General features: G+C 36.5%; 1 protein-coding gene across 1 annotated transcript in view; it reads left to right on the top strand.

Moving 5' to 3' along the window:
* The first annotated feature begins 4920 nt into the window (after window positions 1-4920).
* GPATCH2 (G patch domain containing 2) overlaps window positions 4921-20534 on the top strand; it is an 83637-nt gene continuing 68023 nt past the window's right edge. Inside the window, exons 1-3 of the mRNA XM_008936062.1 lie at window positions 4921-5627; window positions 10890-10951; window positions 19496-19678. Of these exons, the coding sequence (XP_008934310.1) occupies window positions 4930-5627; window positions 10890-10951; window positions 19496-19678 (943 nt within the window). The 5' untranslated portion in view covers window positions 4921-4929. The remainder of the gene's footprint in view (window positions 5628-10889; window positions 10952-19495; window positions 19679-20534) is intronic.

Below are 20534 nucleotides of genomic sequence, written 5' to 3' on the forward strand. Positions count from 1 at the left end.
CTGTGTAATGATCCTTTTCCTGCTTAGAGACAGGTGTGCCCAGTCTGTCACTGGCGGGTCTGGTGTTGTGTAAACTGACCCATGATCAAAAAACCCAAAGTCCTGTTGGCGACACTGCTGCAAGCCAGGTATTGATATGATGGGTCTTCCTGTTTCTTCCCTCATTCCCTGCAACTCAAGGGATACAGGAGAGCACCACTTGTACTCCTGATCCCTTGACCAGTCCCAGGACTCTGCAATTTCTCTTGGTTGCCCTCAGATTTCTTCTTTCAAGTTCACCACCTACTTGAGAAGTCAGTAATAGATAATACTCTAAGGGCTGTACCAGGATAGGAAGTTGTCACCACATCTTTAACCCAGGCACCAGGGCAGCAGCAGACTTCCATAAGAAGGGGGTCTGGTCTGCCTGTTGAGCCTTCTGTTTCCTTCAGAAGGGGGTCAGCTCTGACAGTGATGGGTCTTTTTCGGTCACATTCATCTGAAAAGCAGAGGTCTCAGTTCTGATGTTTCTAAGGCTTTGTGAAAATAATGTGAGGTGGAGAAATGGAATTCAAATCAGTACCTGTCTGTAGGTAAAGGTACAATGTGAGCAGAGCTGTGTTACAAGACATCAGAGAATCTGTATGGGAAAGTCAAGTTTTATAACCCAAATGTTCAAGTAACTTTTTTTTTTTTTCTTGTGCTGTTTGTGATCAGGATGCGTTGTGTCAGCTGCAAAAATTGTGGTTCTTTTCAGAAGTGATGAAACAGATGCAGCATAACATGAGGTGCAAGAAACACTGTATCTGTTTATCAGGAAAACATACAGAACTAGAAAGTGAATATAAATGCAGCTGTCAGTGTAGTAAAAGATACTGTATCTCTTTATGCACTGTGCAACTAATTTAACCTTCCCATCACTGTGTGTTTGTTAAATATTTTGTAAGCAGTCAGACCTCTACATAGTTACATGCTTTAGGTGGGAAGCAAACAAAAACCATACTTGATTTTTCACTGAAAGAGCAAATGCCCATTATTTCCATTAGGTGTTGCAATACAGATATTAATGCTGAACACAAGCTGTGCAAACTGCTTTGGAGTAGGTGAAAGCAGTTAAACAGTTTCCTGCAACAGTACTTTTATGGTCTGTTCTGGTAAGGGTTAGAGAGGAAATGGGTCAGTCTTTGCTGAACACATTACAGTTACTTCAGATATATGTAAAGGTCAGTGTAGGCAAACTAGTTTTTCTTATAGTAAAGTAGGATCTTCTCCTAGTGAAGACATTACAGTTTATTGCTAGCTGTGGGCTGTTGCTCTAACAGCAGTTTTATAGCCTTATGTGAGTCATGCTAAACTATGGCTCAGCTTAATGTTTTATGTACCTCAGTGTGTTGTTCTGCATTCCTTACTGCAACCTTTGAAATTTCTCATCTTACTGACTGCAGTTGATACTCACTGGTAATGTCTTTAATACTTCTTGTAGTTATTTTTCGGCCTATTTCAAATGCAAATACATTTGTTACGGTAACATCTGGTTGTAAACAGTAGAGAAAGTTGCAAAACTGAGTTTGCCCAATAAATAGTGCTGTAATAGAAATATGTTCCTGAGTTTTGGAGACAGGTCCCAGATTATTCTATCTGCTGTTGCGATTTTTTTTTTCTTTAGTTATAGCGGGAGAAATGAGAGTTCCAGTAAATTTAATCAAAAGAGGGGTTTCTTGGGGTTTCAGGAGGAGTTTTCATGTGGGCCAATGGCATGTTGAAGGTGCAATGTGAATAAAAAGCTGTAGTAGTATGTGTATTGCATTCTTAATCTATTACAAAGGAGCTTTCACTGTCCCAAACTGATAAGTAATTCTCATAATCATCCTAAGGAAACATGTTGAAGTAATTATATTGTTAATTTGTATTATCTAAGAGGTAATGTGTTTAGGATACAGTTATATATGAGACCATGGCTGTAATTTTTAGGCTAAATAAGGTCTCTGCCCTGTACAGTTCTTAGTTCAGGAGTTGTAGTGAAGAGACCTGATATTCAATAGAGAAGATTAATTGCAGGAAGGCATAAGATTCAGTCACAGTCTGGAATTTAAGTGCCTTGACTGCTCAGGGCCTTTTAAGGATCATATTATCCCTTTACTTCAAAACCACTTGAGTTTCATCATGTTGATCTGGCACCATCTGTATTGACAGTATTTTGGGGGGAATTCAAGGCAAGCTTAGATCAGACATATAAATCCAAGCTGAATTTATTGTTTGATCTTGAAGTATTTCATGGAACTAAGGCAACTTAACCACCATACTTACGCCATTGTCTGGAGTAAATTGTTTTGTCCACTCTAGGAGCTACATTGATTTTAGTGGTATAATTACCTATATGGATTAAGGATACTCAATTGAAAAAAATAATCATATACTGTGGTGTAAGGCTTTAGTGTCACTGTCTTCCCTTTCCCTTTTACTTTGTACTGCAAGAGAACATATATGATACTTCATATTCTGGCAAGTTAGCAGAAACCTGTTTGATTTGAGAGCTAAATGTAGGTTTAAGCCTACTAGTTCAGGTTGTGGTGCACCTCCACTTCCATCAGTTGGATAGAAATGCAAAAGCTGATGGCAGAAGGGCTGGGTGGGCATCTGAGGAACTCATCTCTCAAATTAACCCAAATATATATACTGGAGTTTGTCCGAGTCTTATGGCTTCCATTGTATTAGTGCAGAAGTAGTAGAAAGCCCCTGTGATCTCAAGGGTGTCTCATTTCAGACACGTGCAGCTGCGAGGACATCTGTATTCCTGGGTGTTTCATAACAGGGCTAAAGGGGCCAGTGCCATCCCAATAGTGTGGTGATGGCTACTGAGAAACACAGCTTAATATATTTAAGCATCATGCATAGAAACCTTATACAAATATACCTGGACTTGCCTCTGCTGGTGGTTGAAATTCCCACTACATGAGCAAAAGCACCAAGCAAGAAATAAACAAAACCCCTGTAGCCCCTAAAACCCTCTGCAGTAATTGAAGCTGTGAAAACTCCAAGGAAGAATTAGTTTTAAATCATTTTGATACCATGCATCTTGAGGTAATTTCTGGGTTACTTGACTTTTCTCTTTCTGGATTTTCAGAAAATTGTTGCTTCATTTGAAATGCTTTTGCTGCTGTGTAGCTTCCCTTGCTTCTGAGAACTACTTTTGTGTGATGATGGAGGTTTTGATTCTTGTGAACCAAATAGATTAAGAAGAAAATGTAGCATTCTTCCAGAGTTGTCTCACCCCTTACAAGAGAACATGGTGATTCTGCTGTATGAAGAGCCATAAAGATGTTAGGTTAAGAGGGAGTAATAGGACTAGAGATTACTGCAGGACAGAAAAAGAGGTATGAGAAATAAATACAAGTGACACAGTAGTTTCAGAAATTCAAAATGAGGTGGTGTTTCTTCCACTGTGCTTTTGGCGATCTTGCAATTGAAATGTTTAAAATAACTCTTTCTGAAAATAGTTTAAAAGGAGTATGTATAATTTCTTTGGGTAAGCTATTTCATGACAACTTGGATTTCTTCCTAAACATACTCTTCAGTTCGCCCCATCAATATTTTATAATTTTGTACTTTGCAGTCATGAATGTCCATTTAGCCATCAATATTAAGTACCTTTAAAACTGGAGTTTGGGCAAAGTGAGAGAGGAAACCTGTGTGCTGTTTATCCAGATCCACAACCCTGCTGATATGGGTAGAAAAGTATTTGTTAATTCTCCCATCAATTTATGTTGTAAAACAAAGTGAAGAGTCTTGCTTTTAAGGGTCCTCTACCTAACTTATTGTCCTCCATCTTTTTCAGTTGGTGTAATGTAGTAAAGAGCATGAATATTATTCATTGCTTTACCTCAGTGAATGGAGTCTTCTGGTGCTTTGATGTGAGAACCTGATTGCTGTGTTTACAGAAAAGGCTCACAGCCTTCAGAGAAGAATTAAGAGTTCAGCAGCAATCATTTACTGTTTTCTTTTTGTAATTATGTTCATGTAAATTATGTTCATGGATGAACTTACTGAAGCATGCTGAGCTAAAGATATGCTAAATGCTAGTGAAATTTGAGGAGTAAGGAGCAAAATATTTAAAAGGATAAGGCCTTAATCAGACACTGTGTGTTTAGGGATTATTTTTTCTTACTCAACCATGTGATTTAATGGATGTTGGTGCCTACATGTGCTGGAAAACTTTGTTTAATACTGTAGAATTATGTGTAGCAGGGTATTATCTCACCTTACTATCACTCTACTGAATCAATTTTTTTAAAAAATCAAACAAATAGCAGTCATTGGGAAAGACAGAATTAATTGCTGTTAAAATACAAATGTTATATAGTATCAAAGAATTACTATCTTAACTTCATTTTGGCATTTAGGCAACGTGAAGAGAGAATTATCCTTACAAATATCTTATCATAATGATAACTCTTGAACAGAAATCCCTAAAATACTATCAAGGAGGAAAATGATGTTCTGTTTCCCTTTCAAAAATTGAAAATGTGGTCCCTAACTGCAGGTAGATTGAATGGTCTTTATTGATCCTCTTGCCATGGGGAATCCCAGAAAATCATAAAAATGTGATGAGGTGAATTAAAGCCAAATAGTAACAGTGAGGTCAAAACCAAAAGGGACACACCTCTCCCTTCTTTTTTCCAAGACAGAAATTTGGGAAGATAGCTTTTAGAAGGAAGGTACGTTGACATGTTGCAAATTGGATAGGACTGGATGGGGTTGGCAAGGTTCTGTGCCTCAGCAGAAATACTATAATCTTTATAGGATGGATGTTAAAATACCTTGCCTAAAGTGACAAAAATTATATTGACAGGTGAAATTGTTATAGAGCTTATGCTTAAAGCTTCAGATTAATTTGTTGTGTTGTGTTTTGTTTTTTTTCCCCATGAAATACGTAGGCATTTCAGTAGGACTATGGAGGAGCTGGTTCACGATCTAGTCTCAGCACTGGAAGAAAGTTCAGAACAAGCCAGAGGAGGTTTTGCAGATACTGGAGATCACTCTCGAAGTGTGTCTTGTCTTCTAAAGCGACAGGCAAGGAAAAGGAGGGGACGAAAAAGACGTTCCTTTACCAGCCATCATCCCTGGGAGACTGGTCATTGCTTAAGTGAAGGTTCTGATTCCAGTTTAGAAGAATCAAACAAAGACTACAGGGACAATCATGCTAATAAGAAAGACCACAGTGACTCTGATGACCAGTTGTTGGTTGCTAAACGTAGGCCTTCTTCAAACTTAAACAACATTAGAGGCAAAAGACCTCTGTGGCACGAACCAGATTTGGCTGTTGACAGTTTGGGAAACAGAACTTTGCGCAGGAGAAGAAAAGTAAAACGGATGGCCATAGATCTGCCATCAGAAGTCTCTAGTGCACTGACAATAACTCAACAGCAGGATAACAGCAGAGATCAAGAAATGGACAATAACAATAAATCATACCAACACCAAGAGTATTCCAAGAGCAAAGTGAAAAAAAGAAAAGTAGCTGCAGCTCGACAAGGACCAGAAATCTTGGATGAAGGAGTAGTTATAGAAAATGAAGAGTTGAACCAGGCAAATAAGGACAAAATGGAGTATGAGGAGCAAAAAGGCTCAGATGAGAACATGAGTGACAGGTTATACTTTCTCTTCCTTTTTACAGAAACTTTGGATGATATTTGTTTGCTTTTATTGTTGTTGCTTGTCTTGGGAATCTTGGGATTTTTGTTTAGTTCCAGAGTTAAAGTGCTAGCATGAATAGTACCTGTTTTAACAAATTACTCAAGGATTTTTTTTTTTCGTTGTTGTTGGGTGGTTGGTTGGCGTTTTTTCAAGTCAACTATTTTTAGTATGTGTGAGTTTGTCAGGTTTGGGAGTTAAGCATAAAATATACAGAGCCAAGTAGCAGAGGAATAACAAAGAAAACAGTTTCTTGAAATAATGCGTTCTAATTGTTTGAATTTTATGAATGACAGAATATACAAATGATCAATATGTTTTTCTCTGGGTATTTCAACTGGTGACATTTCTCTGACAAAAATTAAACGTTTTTTCTAATTTCTAGACATTGGTGCTTTGATTGTTATCTCTTAATCAGAAAGGTTGTCAGTGTTTAGAGTCACCATTTAGACAGTATTTTCTTGTGTGTCATGGGCATAAAAAGTCTGCAGGTTGCCAAGGGTATACATCATTTAAGAAATGCAAAAACCAATTTATAGTTCAGAAACACCTGCGTTTACCATTAGATAAATAAGGGAACGATGACCCTTTAGCAGTATACCTCATCCATCCATTCCAGACAGCAGTTATACTACAATGGTAATTGTTTCCAAAGTACTATTTTGACAACGCAGTAAGGTGTAAGCCATTTTTCCACCATGCACAAGGGGTGTTGCCTACAAGTCCTGATAAGCTGGATTGTGTTTATTCCATATGCCTGGTTCTGAATGCAGAAGTGTCAACAAGAAAGACTCATTAAAACATAATTTTGGTCGATTTCTTGACAGCACTAATGTCCCTCTGTTTTTTGTAGGCATCTTGCCTATAAATTGTTAAGATTTTTCCTTACTGGGAAAGTAGAACTGGGATGCAGAGAGTACCCAGAGATTTTGACCAGAGCAGGCAGCTTGGTTACTGTAATAACAGCAGTATTGGTAAGTGAATAAATCCAATTCTTGTGAGAAGAGTTCTTCCAAGTCTTTATTACAGACTAGTTTTGTCCCTTGCCTGTGAACAATAATCAGCTGAATGAATCCTGAGTCTTAAAGATTGTTCTTAAGGTCTTAATTACCAGAGCAGAAGCAGTTCTTCAGGGCAGACAGTCTAACTTCAGACATCTCACTTTGACGTACAACATGGGAGTGTGTGTTGTCAGGAGGGAAGAAAGGGGGAAAACATCCCTCTTCTTTGATACTGGGAATCTGTTCTCCTAAGAAAGACAGGTCTAAAGACAGATCATAAACGTTTTCCTTGAAGTTTGGAAGCATTGCATAGTTTTTCATATGTCCACATTCTTGTTGCTTTTTCATTTATAAAAGATTTTTGTTATACTACAAGGGCAACAGTTCTCCAGCTCAAAAATTATATAGCTAATTTTTGGGTGGAGAAAAGTATGATTGATATGAAAAACCTCTCGTAGACTCCCAAAGCTGTGCTACTTCCAGGTCAGTCTGATTATCCTTTCATTTTTTCACAAAAGAAACATTTTTGATTTAAAAATTCATCTGCCTCTTCAGAATGCTTAATGTTTTGTTACACCAAATGATGTCAATTTTCAAACCATGCTTTAAATGTTGGTTTCTGGCCCCAATAAATGGTCTTTAAAACTTTCTCATCTTCACAGTGTTTTCTGCTCATGCACATGGTTGAGTGGTGGTCTGTCATTCTACCAATTTTTTTGCAATGACCATCTTTACCAAAAGGTTTGGAAACCAACGAATTGGAAAAGTCTTCATTCCGCAATGTGCTTACAAATTCACAATATATAAGCCTCTTGGGTGCATTCTATATCCAAATATTTTGTATGTGAATAATTTTAACTTGTTTTACACAATGCAGTAGTACCTCTATGGTTTGAGGTCATGTAGCCAGAAGAATGAGAAACAAGTTGCAAACTCTGTTCCTAAGAATACGTTCTGAATGTAAAAGCTGAGATTTTAAAGTAGAACATGAATTTTGTAAGACTGCACAAGATATGGGGAGCTAACAAAGCATCTTGGATAAGACTCCTGCTTCGGAACCCTTGCTGGAAGAGGAAAAATAGAAAGTATACAAAACTGCTCTAATTTTGTACATTTGGATGCATACAGTTTAATGATTATTCAAAAATAAGGATTAACTTTTTTAGAAGTTCAGCTTTTAAAAACAAAGCTAAGCCAATAATGGGAGTCAAAGTGCTTGGATCTAAAGCTGGTGAGAAGAAGTTTTCAGTGTATACATGAAATTAGATTAATACATATGTATCTATTTGAAGTGTTCATTAAAAATGCTAAGTAACACTTCTTTTGGAGTCTTTTTATTTGTGAGTGTTCAAACACCAAACAAAATAACTGTTTTTTAAGTATAGGGTTCTGGAGTAGGAGGAGGAGTCTTCAAGTTCCTAAAATGTCAGCATGCAAATGATCCCAAAGATGAATTCCTGGGAGGTTGGTTTTGAGCACTGGAAATGAGATTTTCATGATCAGAACCTGTCCTTTACTTATTCTCCCTTACACTCAATGCTTAGCTCCTTGGCCAGTCTCGGCCAAATTTGGCAACGCATGGAGTTCTGGGTGATAATGAGTTCCTGCAAGCTTTGACAATTGTTGGTGTTTTAAGTTGAGAAGGCATCTCAACTGACTCTTTTGGAAGAGAGCAGCAGTGAAACTGGGAGACACCCACCCTCTGTCCTGCCAGTCAGTGCAAGCACAGGGGCTGGTCAGTTCTTGGCCTTGGCTAGTAAACAAAGGTCACAGGTCTCATAAGTAACTAAAAATAAAAATGATTTCTTGTTTGTTTCCACAAATGTATAAATAAATCTGCAAAAGCTTTTTGGATGGCAGGGTTCTTCCTTCCAAGTTTTTACTTGCATACACTATTTCACAGGACTAAAAGGAATCAGTGGCTTTTTTTTCCTCTTTCCTGGAAGTCTTGCTGGGAGCAGAATTCTCATTACAAAGTAAAGGAATTAGCAATATAAAGTGCAAAATTATATTAAAACTGGAAATAAATTCCATCATAACAGCTTTCATGTACTTAGATATTAATGTATTAATTCCCGAGGTTTTGAATTTATTCAGTGAAATGTCTGCCATGTAGCAATTATCTCAACTGTAATCCCTGCCCTGTTTGGCTGTGGCCTGAGGAGAATGAACACTGTGGCTGCCATGGATATACCAGTGTTAGTTTGATTTAAAAATAAATAAAAAAACAAAACCAAAACCAACCCAACTAAATTATTTTGTGTAATTTTTAAAATTTCAAGTGGTTAAGTTTTCATTAATTGACTAGTCCTTCAGTAAGAATTACTATGAAATTAAAATATCTTATTTAAAATTAAAAAAAAAAAAAGGGATGGAGACTTATTAAAATTGGAAATTTTGGTGGGGGAAGTGGCTGAAATACTAGAGGTGAAAGAATTTCCTAACTTTCTGATTTAAAAGTACAATTTAACAATAAATAAACATCGAAGACTCTATGAAAATGGGGTGTTTTTTCTTTGAAATATATGTTGTAAAATTGTCCATGATGACAGGTAAGTACAGTAAAACCATTTATGTTGTAATTAAAGTAAGGATGAAATGCTTGCTAGAAGAAAGATACTAGGAATTGCAAAATTAGGGAGTTCAAGTTTTGGTCTCCCTCATGAAAGACTGTTCCATTCTCATTACATGCCTGTCATCTTTCTCCTACTTAGGGCAATTGTGCCTGTGCTTAAGTCTGTTCTGATTATATTATGTAAAAAAGATGGCTTAAATATTGCTTATTCGGTCAGAATATGGATAAGCAAAAGATACAGCAGAGATTAGAAAACTTACTCTCCAAACACAGCTGTATTTATGTGAATTTTTTAATTTTTTTAAAAAATCCTTACTTTTTCTCCTCATACCATAAGGTGTTTCAAATTCTGTCAGGATGCCTCCCAAAAGAAGATACAAATCCCAAATATGTAACTGTAATTAAACACAAATGAGATTAACTCTTATATAATTTATATTACAAGCTTTAAAGAAACTGAGGTTTATTTTTGTGAAAGATTAACATCTGAATAGAAATAATTTTCCTAAGTTGTTTAGAAACAAAAATAAAATTATTTTCTTGTTAGAAAGTAATAAAGGTAGTTGAAACTATTTGAATTCAAGTATGTGACTGCATGTATATTTTAATATGAATGAGTAGAAAGGTAAACAGACTTCAAGTCCGTGTAAGTAGCTTGTATGCAACATTGAGGGTAGCCATAGTATTTATAACTTGGATTTGTGAGGTGAGCTGAAGGGTTTTTTTGTTTGTTTTTCAAGTTCTTCTGCATCTCTATGTAAAATATGATAAAAATTTGGTAAGACTATTACTCTTAGCAGACAAAAAAATGAAAATTGGTTTACAAAAAATCCTTTTGTTTGAAACTCACCAAATTGTGATCTGTGTGATTAAAAGACAAGTCTGTTTTACTGTTTAAACATGTGAAATATTGGTTTTTTACTATGTGTATACAGTAAAGAACAAAATACTTATTGTCTTTGAATTTAGAAGTGTGTGTATGTTGTAAACACATACTTTTCTGTGACTTCCATTATGGCCTTAAAATTAAAGTAAACTGTACCTTGCTTTTTTTGGCTGATGTTATGACCATATTTATTCTCGTTAGGGCAACCTTTATTTTAATTTGCTACTTTTGTTATGGACTTTTATCTTTCTACCCAAGTAGTATGTCTGGAAACCATAAGCCCTGTATTTTTCCAGAATATTTGCAAATTATGTTCAGAAAGATAATTCAGTTTTCAGGCTCTTATATTTCATGTGCTGAAGGAAGGCTTAGGCTGCCTTTGATTGAGACTTTTCCTATTTTATTGAGCAGCGATGTTCCAGGATCAAGCTGAATTGCACAGCATAAGAAGGGGAGCAGTGAGCATTTGATGGAAGCAGATAATAAAATGCATCAATTGTGTCAGCACCTCGTTGCAGTCACATCTGGCTTACTGTCAGGGTACCATTAGATTCCCGTGGTTTTATGTGCCAAAAATAATATGCTTTGTAGTTAATGGAACTAGGATATTTGCAGTTTGATTAAAGAAAACATCCTATTTTCTTTCCGATCTCTGTTGGGCTTAAGTTCAATCTGAGCACAGCCTTGTCTCCTTAAAATTTTACGACTGAAAGATCAATTGTTCTTTTGATCTGTTTCTTTCTTTCTCTTATTACAGTGAATCCAGCAGTCTGAGCAGCAGCGATGCTGGTTTGTTTACCAATGATGAGGGAAGACAAGGTATTGAAACAATCTTTCCCTTCTCCACCCCTCACACCACATCTCTTGAAATTCTGTAAGCGTTACAAGTTACTTCATAGGTTAATTACTATGTTTCAGTTGCTATTACTATTTTTAATGAGTTGAAGTATAGCTTGCTTTCTGTTTGGTTGTTTTGGTTTTTGAGATGTTACCAGAGGGTGTCCTGAATCCATGACTTAATAAAAAATTGTTTTGAGAAGCAGACCCTGTAATACAATAAACTTACTTATAACTTCAGCATCTCCAAGCGATCATCTATATTTTTTTAATTCAGTTGCTCCGATTTTCAGACAGGACTCTATGATCATGTTACTGCTTCTCAATCTATTTTTAAGGTGGCTTTTTTCTTTCTTTTCTTCCAATTTGATATGGCAGGATTTTACAGTTCCTTATCATTCAGGAATTTGTTTGAAAGGTACAAACAAACTACTTTTTCAGAAGTCTAAGACTCAGATTAGAAGATGAATGCTGTTCAAAGTCTCTCTCCTCTGAAAAAATTTTAATTTGAAATATAGTGAAGATTAAATAGTTTCCTTCAGTATGCATAATATTCTCATATGTTTTTTTGTGATAAAAGTATTGAGAATGGGAATATAAGGGTTTTTAGCTTCAGTGATTATTACAGTCTTTAAGTGCAACATATTTACCTGTGTTATGCTAGCAGCTTAGTGTCCATCTCATTGACTAGAAGCTCATTGCCTTTTACAGTATACAAAAATGAGGCAAAAAATAGTCTCTCAGGTGACTAAGACTTACTTTTCTGCTGGCAGTTCTACGTTAATGGAAATTTTGTTATGCAGTTTGCCACAGACTAGCTGAGTGTGTACAACAACATCTGGGTCCATCCCACAGATCTAGGTTAAAGGAATGTTTGGGGTTTGTTTTTTTCCTTTTTGTTCTCTGATATGTCATTCAGTCTCTTCTGTTTATCTTCTATTTTAATGTTACATTAAGGAGATGGTATTTTCAGACTTAGAACAGAGGTACTGTCTACCTTGCTCAACAGTAACTTGTGCTACATAAACTGTAGTTCCCAGTCTAAATATTTGTTTTCAGTTGTGCTATAACCCAGCTTTTTTTAAGAACTTAGATTCTCTTTGAAAATTTAGATCTATCTTTTAACTTAAGTATTTCAATAGTTTCAGTATTGCAATATGAGACACATGGAAAATATTTGCTTTCACTTCCCTATATGAATTTGTCTTTTGACTTGCAATTTTTAAAACATTTGTCCATGGTATTTTATGTAACATGATCTACTACATAAAATTACATGTATTTTGAAGTGCCCTCTTGATATATTTGTATCAACATTTTTGTCCTTAAATCCTGAACTAAATTATTTAAATCTTTGAATAATATGGTTGAAAACATCTCAGTTAGTTTTTGTTTTTCTTACATAATTTGTGGGAGAAGAAAAGGGAAGTGATTCATGAACAACAGTGTTCTTTCACTGGTGTGGTGTTACCTTTTTTAGTGTTGGTTCTTTTCTATTAAAATGCTGGTGTTTGAACCCCAAGCCCTGAATTAAGGTTGACTTATGGGTGATTCCCACAGCCCTTCATAAAGAGGAGGTGAGTTTGCCTTATAGCTTCTCCCCAGGGTGCGGCCGGCCCTGCAGGGAGAGACAGAAGGGAAATGAGCCCCAGGGGTCCCGCATTGAGTTGACAAAGGTCAGGTGTCCCTGCTTGGGGATAAAAGCTGGGACCACTTGCAGGGAGCCAGGAGCGTCTGCTCTCTGCAGTGCACTCCCCAGAGCTTCCTGGTTCAGGGCAGACCTCCTGACTCTCCCTGGAGCTGGGCCCTGGTCTGTTTAGGCCTTTGCGAGCACGGGTCGATCGGGTGAGAGTTGCCACGTGGGCACCCTTTTCTTACGTGTTTAACTGGCTGGTCTGGCTGTTTCCCCTGCCAACTATGGGCAACCTCGGTTCACTGTTTGTACCACCTGTTGTCATGTCGTTTGTGGGATCGTTGGGGGTGGCGTCGATCATGTATGAGCTGGTTGACCTGTTTGTACCCCCGGCGGTCATTCATATAGTAACATTTCTGTCTACAATACAGTCTGCTGTCTACAATACAGTCTGCATATTGGTTCATCTCCCTGCTGGTGTTATCATTTTTGTTGGGCCTGGTCATTGGCAAAACATCTATAGAGCTGTAATTCTTTTTTTTTGCCTGTTTAATTTTTTTGAATCTTGGTTCAGTTTGATTATAGTTTTCAACCAGAAAGCATTAGACCTGAAATAGTATTCTGAAAAATAAATAAGAACCACAACAATAAATGAACTTAAGATGGATATTTTCAGGATAAAATGTTGCTTTTTGAAGTAATTTTGAACTGTTTTGTGGGTATGATCAGATGACCATTAGCTTCACAGACATTCTCAGGTCTGCATTATAGCTTTGGTTTTGTGAGGACTTCTCTATGAAGGTGCTATTAGAGATCCTACTGCAAAATATTATTTTCTAATAATACTTATTCCCTGCCCAAGAAAATGCTCGTAATTTTTATCTTTGTACTCCCCTTATGAAGTTAGATGAGGTTATTTTATCTCTGTAAAATAATTTATAGCTGTACTGGAACACATACAAAATTGAGAAGAATGAAGGAAGGAGAAAATAAATCTGAAGCAAAAGAAAAGCCTGGGTGAGAGAAACAAAGCTGGAAGGGGATAGGAATGTAGTAAGGGAAGCAGTGGCTGATTTTGTTGTCAGTTTTTAAAGCTAGACTGATTCCTGTCTTCCCAGTGTCCCTCCTCCAGGATATATGTTCAGAACATCAGCATCTTGACCTCATTTGTAGTTCAAATTTTCTGCACTTCTGACTTCAGGTTTCTGCTAAGTCAAGTGGAGAACCAAAGATTGATTAATGCTGCCTGGTGAAATACTTGGTTTAAATGATGTGCCTGCCATCATTCAGAAGTTTGGGTAGCAAAGAAGAGAATCCTGTTCTCCAGGGCAACATCTGTTCATTTTGTGTCTCTGAGGTTAAGAACCACATCTCATTTACTGAAGACAAATACTCTTTATAAAACCCTAATTATTTCCCAAAGCTAATTCATCCTATGGGACAGACATTGTAGAAAAGAAAGTGATCTAAAGAAGCAATTTCTTTGAGCAGTTGGCTAGTCAAATAGTTGAGTGTTTTGTTCTGAACTTTGGAGTGCCTGACCTTGCAGCTTTTAATATTTTCCAGTTTCAGAAAGCAAACGGAAATAAATTCCACTACAGTAACTGTACTCTTCTATGCATATTCCCAGAAAAGTTCAACTTTTATAATTTGATTCATGAAAACCAGGTGTAACTGTTAATTTGGAGTACTAGTGTGTTACTTGATAGGTAGATTTTAATTGCCATCAGTTGCTATGATAAAAGAAAATTGCTGAGACTTCAAAGTCCTGTGTTCAACTTCTAAAAGGTGGTCTAACATTTTTTTAAAAAACTCTTTATCCTTTCTTTTCCAGCCTGCTTCTGTTCCAATCTCATAGCTTTTTCTTGTGTTTGATTTGTTTTGTTCCTGTGAAGTCCACATCTGAGCATAGCCATGCTTGTCCTCATTTTCCAAGTTATCCAGGTGCTTACATTAGGTCATGTGAGAGGGCAAAGGCGCAGCTCTCTTGCTGTGCTCTACTCCACTATCATATTACCTTCTGGCAGAAGTAATTGGTCCTTGAAGTTTCACAGTCCCAATGTAGCAAATATTTTTCTTCTGTGAAACATTACATACCCTGTATGTAATGTCAGCAAAGTTAGTCAGCAAAGGTTTAAAGTTCATGGAATATGCCCAATGCAGGTACAGTCAGTGAAGAAGATGGCTTCTGAGCTAGTAACGAAGCTCAAGTGGATTCTTATGAGTCGTAATTTTTTTCAAAGGTTTGTAAATTGTTCAGTTGTGGTGCTAAGGCTTAATAGGGTTAACAAAAAAGCCAAAATCCTATGCAGAATCAAGCCCTTGAGAATGGAGGTAAGAGAGCCCCTGCCAACAAAGTAATTGGAAGAACTGAATAGTGGCTGAAGCATATGTATGAGGAATCTTTATAACTTTACTATTTCTTCCTACTCTTCTCTGTATTCCTAATGGCATTTTCATAAATGACAGTTTTGCAATTATTAAAAACTTTAATTACAAGCAGTGTTGCACCCAGTGTAGAAAAATTGAACAGAAGTTTCAAAACAAAAGGTCTAATCATATGTTACAGCATATAATACAACTCTAATATAGGCCTAGCTGGTAGGATGACCTCCAGTTTCAAGGCACTTTTCAGGTCTGCTTTAAAAAGGCATATTATAAGTTAAGCTTTCAGCACAATGTTAACAAAACTGTAACATTATTTGAACACTAGTTGATACTGTTACTGTTTGGGGGGAGGGAGGAAGTCAAATGACAAGTATTTTCTTGAATGAATTTTATAGTGTGTGTATGCAAATAAAACATATTCTGCGTTCCTAGTCTGTATAACTATACTAGTATGCTTGGGAAAATTTAAAGTTGACTTAAGACCTCTTAAATCATGACATACAGTACTTCAAATGTCCTTTAGGATCTAAGCAAGTAGGAATGAAAATTATATTGATAAAGTGTTAAACAGTTAAAACTGTAGAAGGTCAGGGAATGTCAGTGTTCTGCTATAGATGTGGCTAATCTTTTAAAGATAGCTGTTCATTATTTTATGACTAAACATATATTAATTACTGTGTCCTTTACGAAGATGACCCACTACTGGTTCAGTATATGAAAATTCTATCCTTTTGTCTTCTCTTGTGAGAAACTAATTTGGACCTTGTATAGCATCTCAGTAGCTGCAGATGTCAGGGCGTCATTCTCCATATATGTAAAATAAATGGAATGTGCCAGGTGTAATCACCACCAGTGTTGTACTGTTGTAGCTGATTAGTTTATAGTCTTTACAGGTGAAAAATAAATAACATGAAGTTGTTTTATATGACCTGAATAGTTGAAATCCTAAATATTACATGTGGGTCACAGTGGTAGAGGTGAATGTAGAGCTGAGATCACATGCTGTTCTTGGTCTAATTTATTAACAGTACACCTGTTCTACTCCAGAGCAGGGTATGATATTACATTGGATGGGAGGGGTGGAAGAAGACGCTCATGTAAAGTTTTCAAGCTTGGTTCAGAAGAACTAACTGCTCAAATTGAATGGTGTCTGAGCAGTGTCCTGCTATCCCTTTTGCCAAGGTTAGAGCACAAAGAGCAAGATGCAGCGTGCCTCTGTGGATAGGTAACTTAAGCTTCTGCTTTCCTGAAACACCTTGTATGTCTTACAGTGAATCTTCTGATGTCTCCAGATGATGTTTACAGCTGTTAGCAGTGTTTTGTTGGGTTTTTTTACCTAGGAAGAGGTACACTGGTCATGACTATGAAACTAGCATCCTAGGATGTTTACAGTCCATGTGCTATTGCTCTCTGTGTGAGCTGATGGATAATGGAGCAGCACAGTATAAAGTGGTGGTTATAGAATGCTGATGCTAAATGCTTTTCACAGTAGCCTCTTAGAGTAGGTTGTGGTTGTTAGAAGCAAGCACAGACAAGATATGTGACTGATATAGAGGGTAGCCTGGCTGTTTTGAAATAAAACTAACGAGGGGCAAAACTCTGTGTGCAGCAGAAAATCTGCCTGTTAAAATCCTGTGCTGCATTAGCTAAAATAAGATTCAGGTGAAGCAATTCTGCTTTTCTGAACATGAAACTGATGGTAATGCAAATGGACTCTGTGCCCATAGAGAAACCATAAGAAGCCCACATAAATAATTTTCTAAACTTCTTAAAGAGTTAGGTAATTTCACATGGAGTGGTAACTAGATAAATATGTAGGCTCAATAATGTAGAGTGAAAATTAGGGAAACAGTACTTGGGAGAGGGGAAAAAGCTTAAAAATAAATACATTGAACCAGGAATGGAGGTAACTTGACATTTTAGCATGTTTAAGTTAACATTTCTGAGCCTTAAATTTTGTTTGTTCGTACTGATGAATACAGTTATAATTGAGTATAATTTCTTTTGAAGTATTTCCTTGAAGCACTAACCTTAGTCACAAACAAGTTTCTTGTATTTTACATATGGGACTAGGAGGATGCACAGGCTCAGAGATCAGTTTCTGGAGATCTGGAGGTCATTTTCCTTTCCTGTAGCTTGCAAGAATATAATAATTTTCTGTAGTCTTGTGCTGAGTCAATATCTTCAGGAGGAGAAAGGACAGTCAGTGAATCTTTTGAAGTATTTCAAAGTGAAAAATGTTACTCTGCATTTTTAATTCTCCTAAATTCATCTTTGCTATGGGTATCGTGGTGTCTTTTGAGAGCTGCAAATTAAGTAGGATAAAATCCAGTTAGTTGGTTACAATACTCTTGAGTCGGGAGGCCCCTGTTATATTGCCTATACATAATGCAGCTGGGAATCGATTAAATGCAATGGTCTTCCCTGAGTCCTTTTGAAAGTGGCATCCTTTCAACAAGGTATACCTCCTGTCATGTGGGAAAGTCTGTGAGGGCTTAGGGAAGTGTATAATAATATCACAACAGGGAAGATGTAATGGGTAGTTGCTTAACATACTAATATTCCTGTTGCACTGAAAGGAAAAGTCCATTTGTGTTTTTTTTTCTGAAAGAACCATTGTTGGGCATAGAGCAAAGACACGAGTTTTCTTCCCTTGCCACTGTTGGAAGTGGCAGTCCTGCAGTCCACCAACCCCATCTTAAATTCTAGCTCTTCTTCTAAGACTGCATTGCATACCTCTTACAGGCCTCTGTCCTTAAGCTGATTGGGAAGCCCAGTTTCAGAATTCTGTAGTTACTTTCATAGCTGAATTGTGTAACAAGACTTCTTTAGTTCCTGATAGTATTTCTTAGTCAAGGTGTCTCAAGCTCTCATCCATTTACAAAACATTCAGAAAAAAATTATCTATGTAAAAGTTTGGAGAATTAAAAAAAGGAATACAAATTAATACTGAACCACAGGTGAATCTAATGACAAGGTATGTATCTCCTCCACTGTCTGGGTTTAGTTTTCAGACAGCCTCCAAAGAAACCATACCTGGCTGCAGCAAAACACGATAGAATTAATGGTGAACACCTTTCTGAAATTTCATAAGTAAGGATTAGAACAAATATGGCAAGTAATCTGAAATGCTTCAGGAATGCAAAGGAACTAAAATCTTACTTGAACCTATGTATCCCTTTCCCCCTCTGTTTTCCCCCTCCATCCATCCAAAAGTTTCTGACCTCCAACCTCTGCTAATTTTGCTTTTAGTAATAACCATTAAAGATGCAAGGATCACATTTCAACTGAAAGTGATCAGCTTTAATTATTCCATATTTTCTTCAAGTACTTGTCTTGGTGAATGTGTATGGCCATATTCACTTGTGCTGGGTCTTAAAGTATTCTTTTTATTGCAACAATTTATTTGGAGAAAGTGTGTTCAATTATTTTTTTTTTTTCTCAAATTTTGGCTTGGGTTTTCATTATTTGTATTTTCCTGTTCTGGGGTTGAGTGGCAACGAAATTTTACACGAGTGCTTTTTGTTCTTGAAAATTATATCTGATAAATTTGGCACTTGTGCTTTGCTTAGTTCTGCCTAATTAAAAATAGAAATGCAAACCAAAAAAATTATGTGCAGAAATAGCGAGGCATGGTTTGGGTACTTTGAAGGAGAATTAAAATACACAGCACATACTTTGAAGTCTAATTTTGGGGTGTAAGAAAGAAAATTTCCCTTGTCTTATGAAAGTGTTTTCTGATCTTTTGTAAACTACCTGATTTGTATAAAAGAACATGTTTTGAAACAAACAGAACAATTTACTTTTAGTTGCCAGTGTGTTTATGAGCTAAGTTTAAGGTCAGATTTTTCAGTCTTGTCTTACTTTTAACTTTAAATCCAGGTATTTAAATACTACATCCATAAACACCCTCACTAAAAATGACCAGCTTTGTGGTATAATGTACTATAATTCTCAATCACATGATACTGTCAGTTTTCATTTAAAATCAACTTTTTCAAAACTTATTTCTAAATGAACTTAATCAGATTAACTTCATTTAGTCACATCTGTTCATGATTGTTTTCCCTTTTTACTAGCCATACAAATCATGAAATTAAGCTAATTATATACCATTATTGGCTGCAAAGAACTAGTTTCACAGTTTTATACCTTTAATTCCCTGCAGGAGATTAAGGCTTGTTTTTTGTTAATATGTAAAGTGCGGTAACTTAAATGGATTTTCCCGCAGTTATTACCAAAGGATTAACTAGTTTATTATTGTTTTTCACTATTGTAAATTGGTTTTAAAACATTACGTTTTATGTGGTTTCATGGATGGCAACACTTGTCATGCTGTTGAGAAACAATTTCCACACAGAACCGCTATATGCGAGTAATTGTTAAACAGCTATAAAACAAAAGAAATAATTATCCCATCAAAGTGTTTATTGATAGTAACATCTGATTTTTATCTTCTCTGCTCCTCCCTCTGTTTCGGGGGGCCTGGGGAGATACTCACACAGGTGATGATGAGCAGAGTGATTGGTTTCACGAAAATGAATCTGGTGGAGCATGCGGAATTACGGGGGTCATTCCGTGGTGGGAACAAGAAGATTCTACAGAACTGGAGAGAGAGTTGCCTGATCCGGTCTTTGAAAGTATCTTAACTGGTACTTTCCCTCTTATGTCCCATTCAGGGAGAAGAGGTAAGTAACCGTCGAGCAAATGCAAGCTATAGAATCACTTAGGAAAAATAGATATCTGTGTATTATATAAAATATGTAAAATGTTGACAAGATCTTGGAGTTATGTTTGTTTTCCTGAACTATTTCATTTTTAAGATATCATTGAAGAGGAATAATTTTTTAAAAGGCAGTGATTAGAAAAGTCAGAGTAAAACTTGGCTTATTTTAATATCCTACTTTTTTTTAATCTATTGTCTCAATATCTGCATTGAGAATTATTAAGCATTATTTAAAATGAATCTTTATAGATCTAGTGGTTAGGGAAATTTGGAGGAAGGTTGGACATGATGATCCTGGAGGTCCTTTCCAACCACGGTGATTCTATGATTCTGTGATAATGTCTATAGTTCTCTAGAAGTTCATTAATTCAAAAGCTGGAAAGACTAGTATGACCTTCTGCTTTATTTTGCTTTATGGTCAGGCCATATTGTTTGTATAGAAGAGGGAAAGATTCCTTTTGAGCAAGGATTAAGACTGTAACTTAGAAAATGTACGATTTTTTTTTTTTCTTTAAAATTTTTTAGACAACTGTTGATCCACTGTAACCAGGGGTAAGATTTATCAATGTTAGAGTGCATTTACAGCTAGGAACCCCCTCTTACCTACAGATGGAAGCTGTCACACCTCAGCTTGCTGCCAAAGAATTTTGTTCTGCCTTGCCTCTGCCACAAGGATCTCCTTTCACATTCAAATGTAGAACTTTTATGTAAGCGGTGGTCAAATCACATTTAAACTAGTCTGTGCTCTGAATGTGTTGAATTCTTTTGTGAGGCTTAGTTTCCAGATGCTTGAGATTATTTCTGAGTATTGGTTTCTA

The sequence above is a fragment of the Merops nubicus genome, unplaced genomic scaffold (genome assembly GCF_000691845.1).
Source record: "Merops nubicus isolate BGI_N331 unplaced genomic scaffold, ASM69184v1 scaffold6152, whole genome shotgun sequence".
NCBI lineage: Eukaryota > Metazoa > Chordata > Aves > Coraciiformes > Meropidae > Merops > Merops nubicus.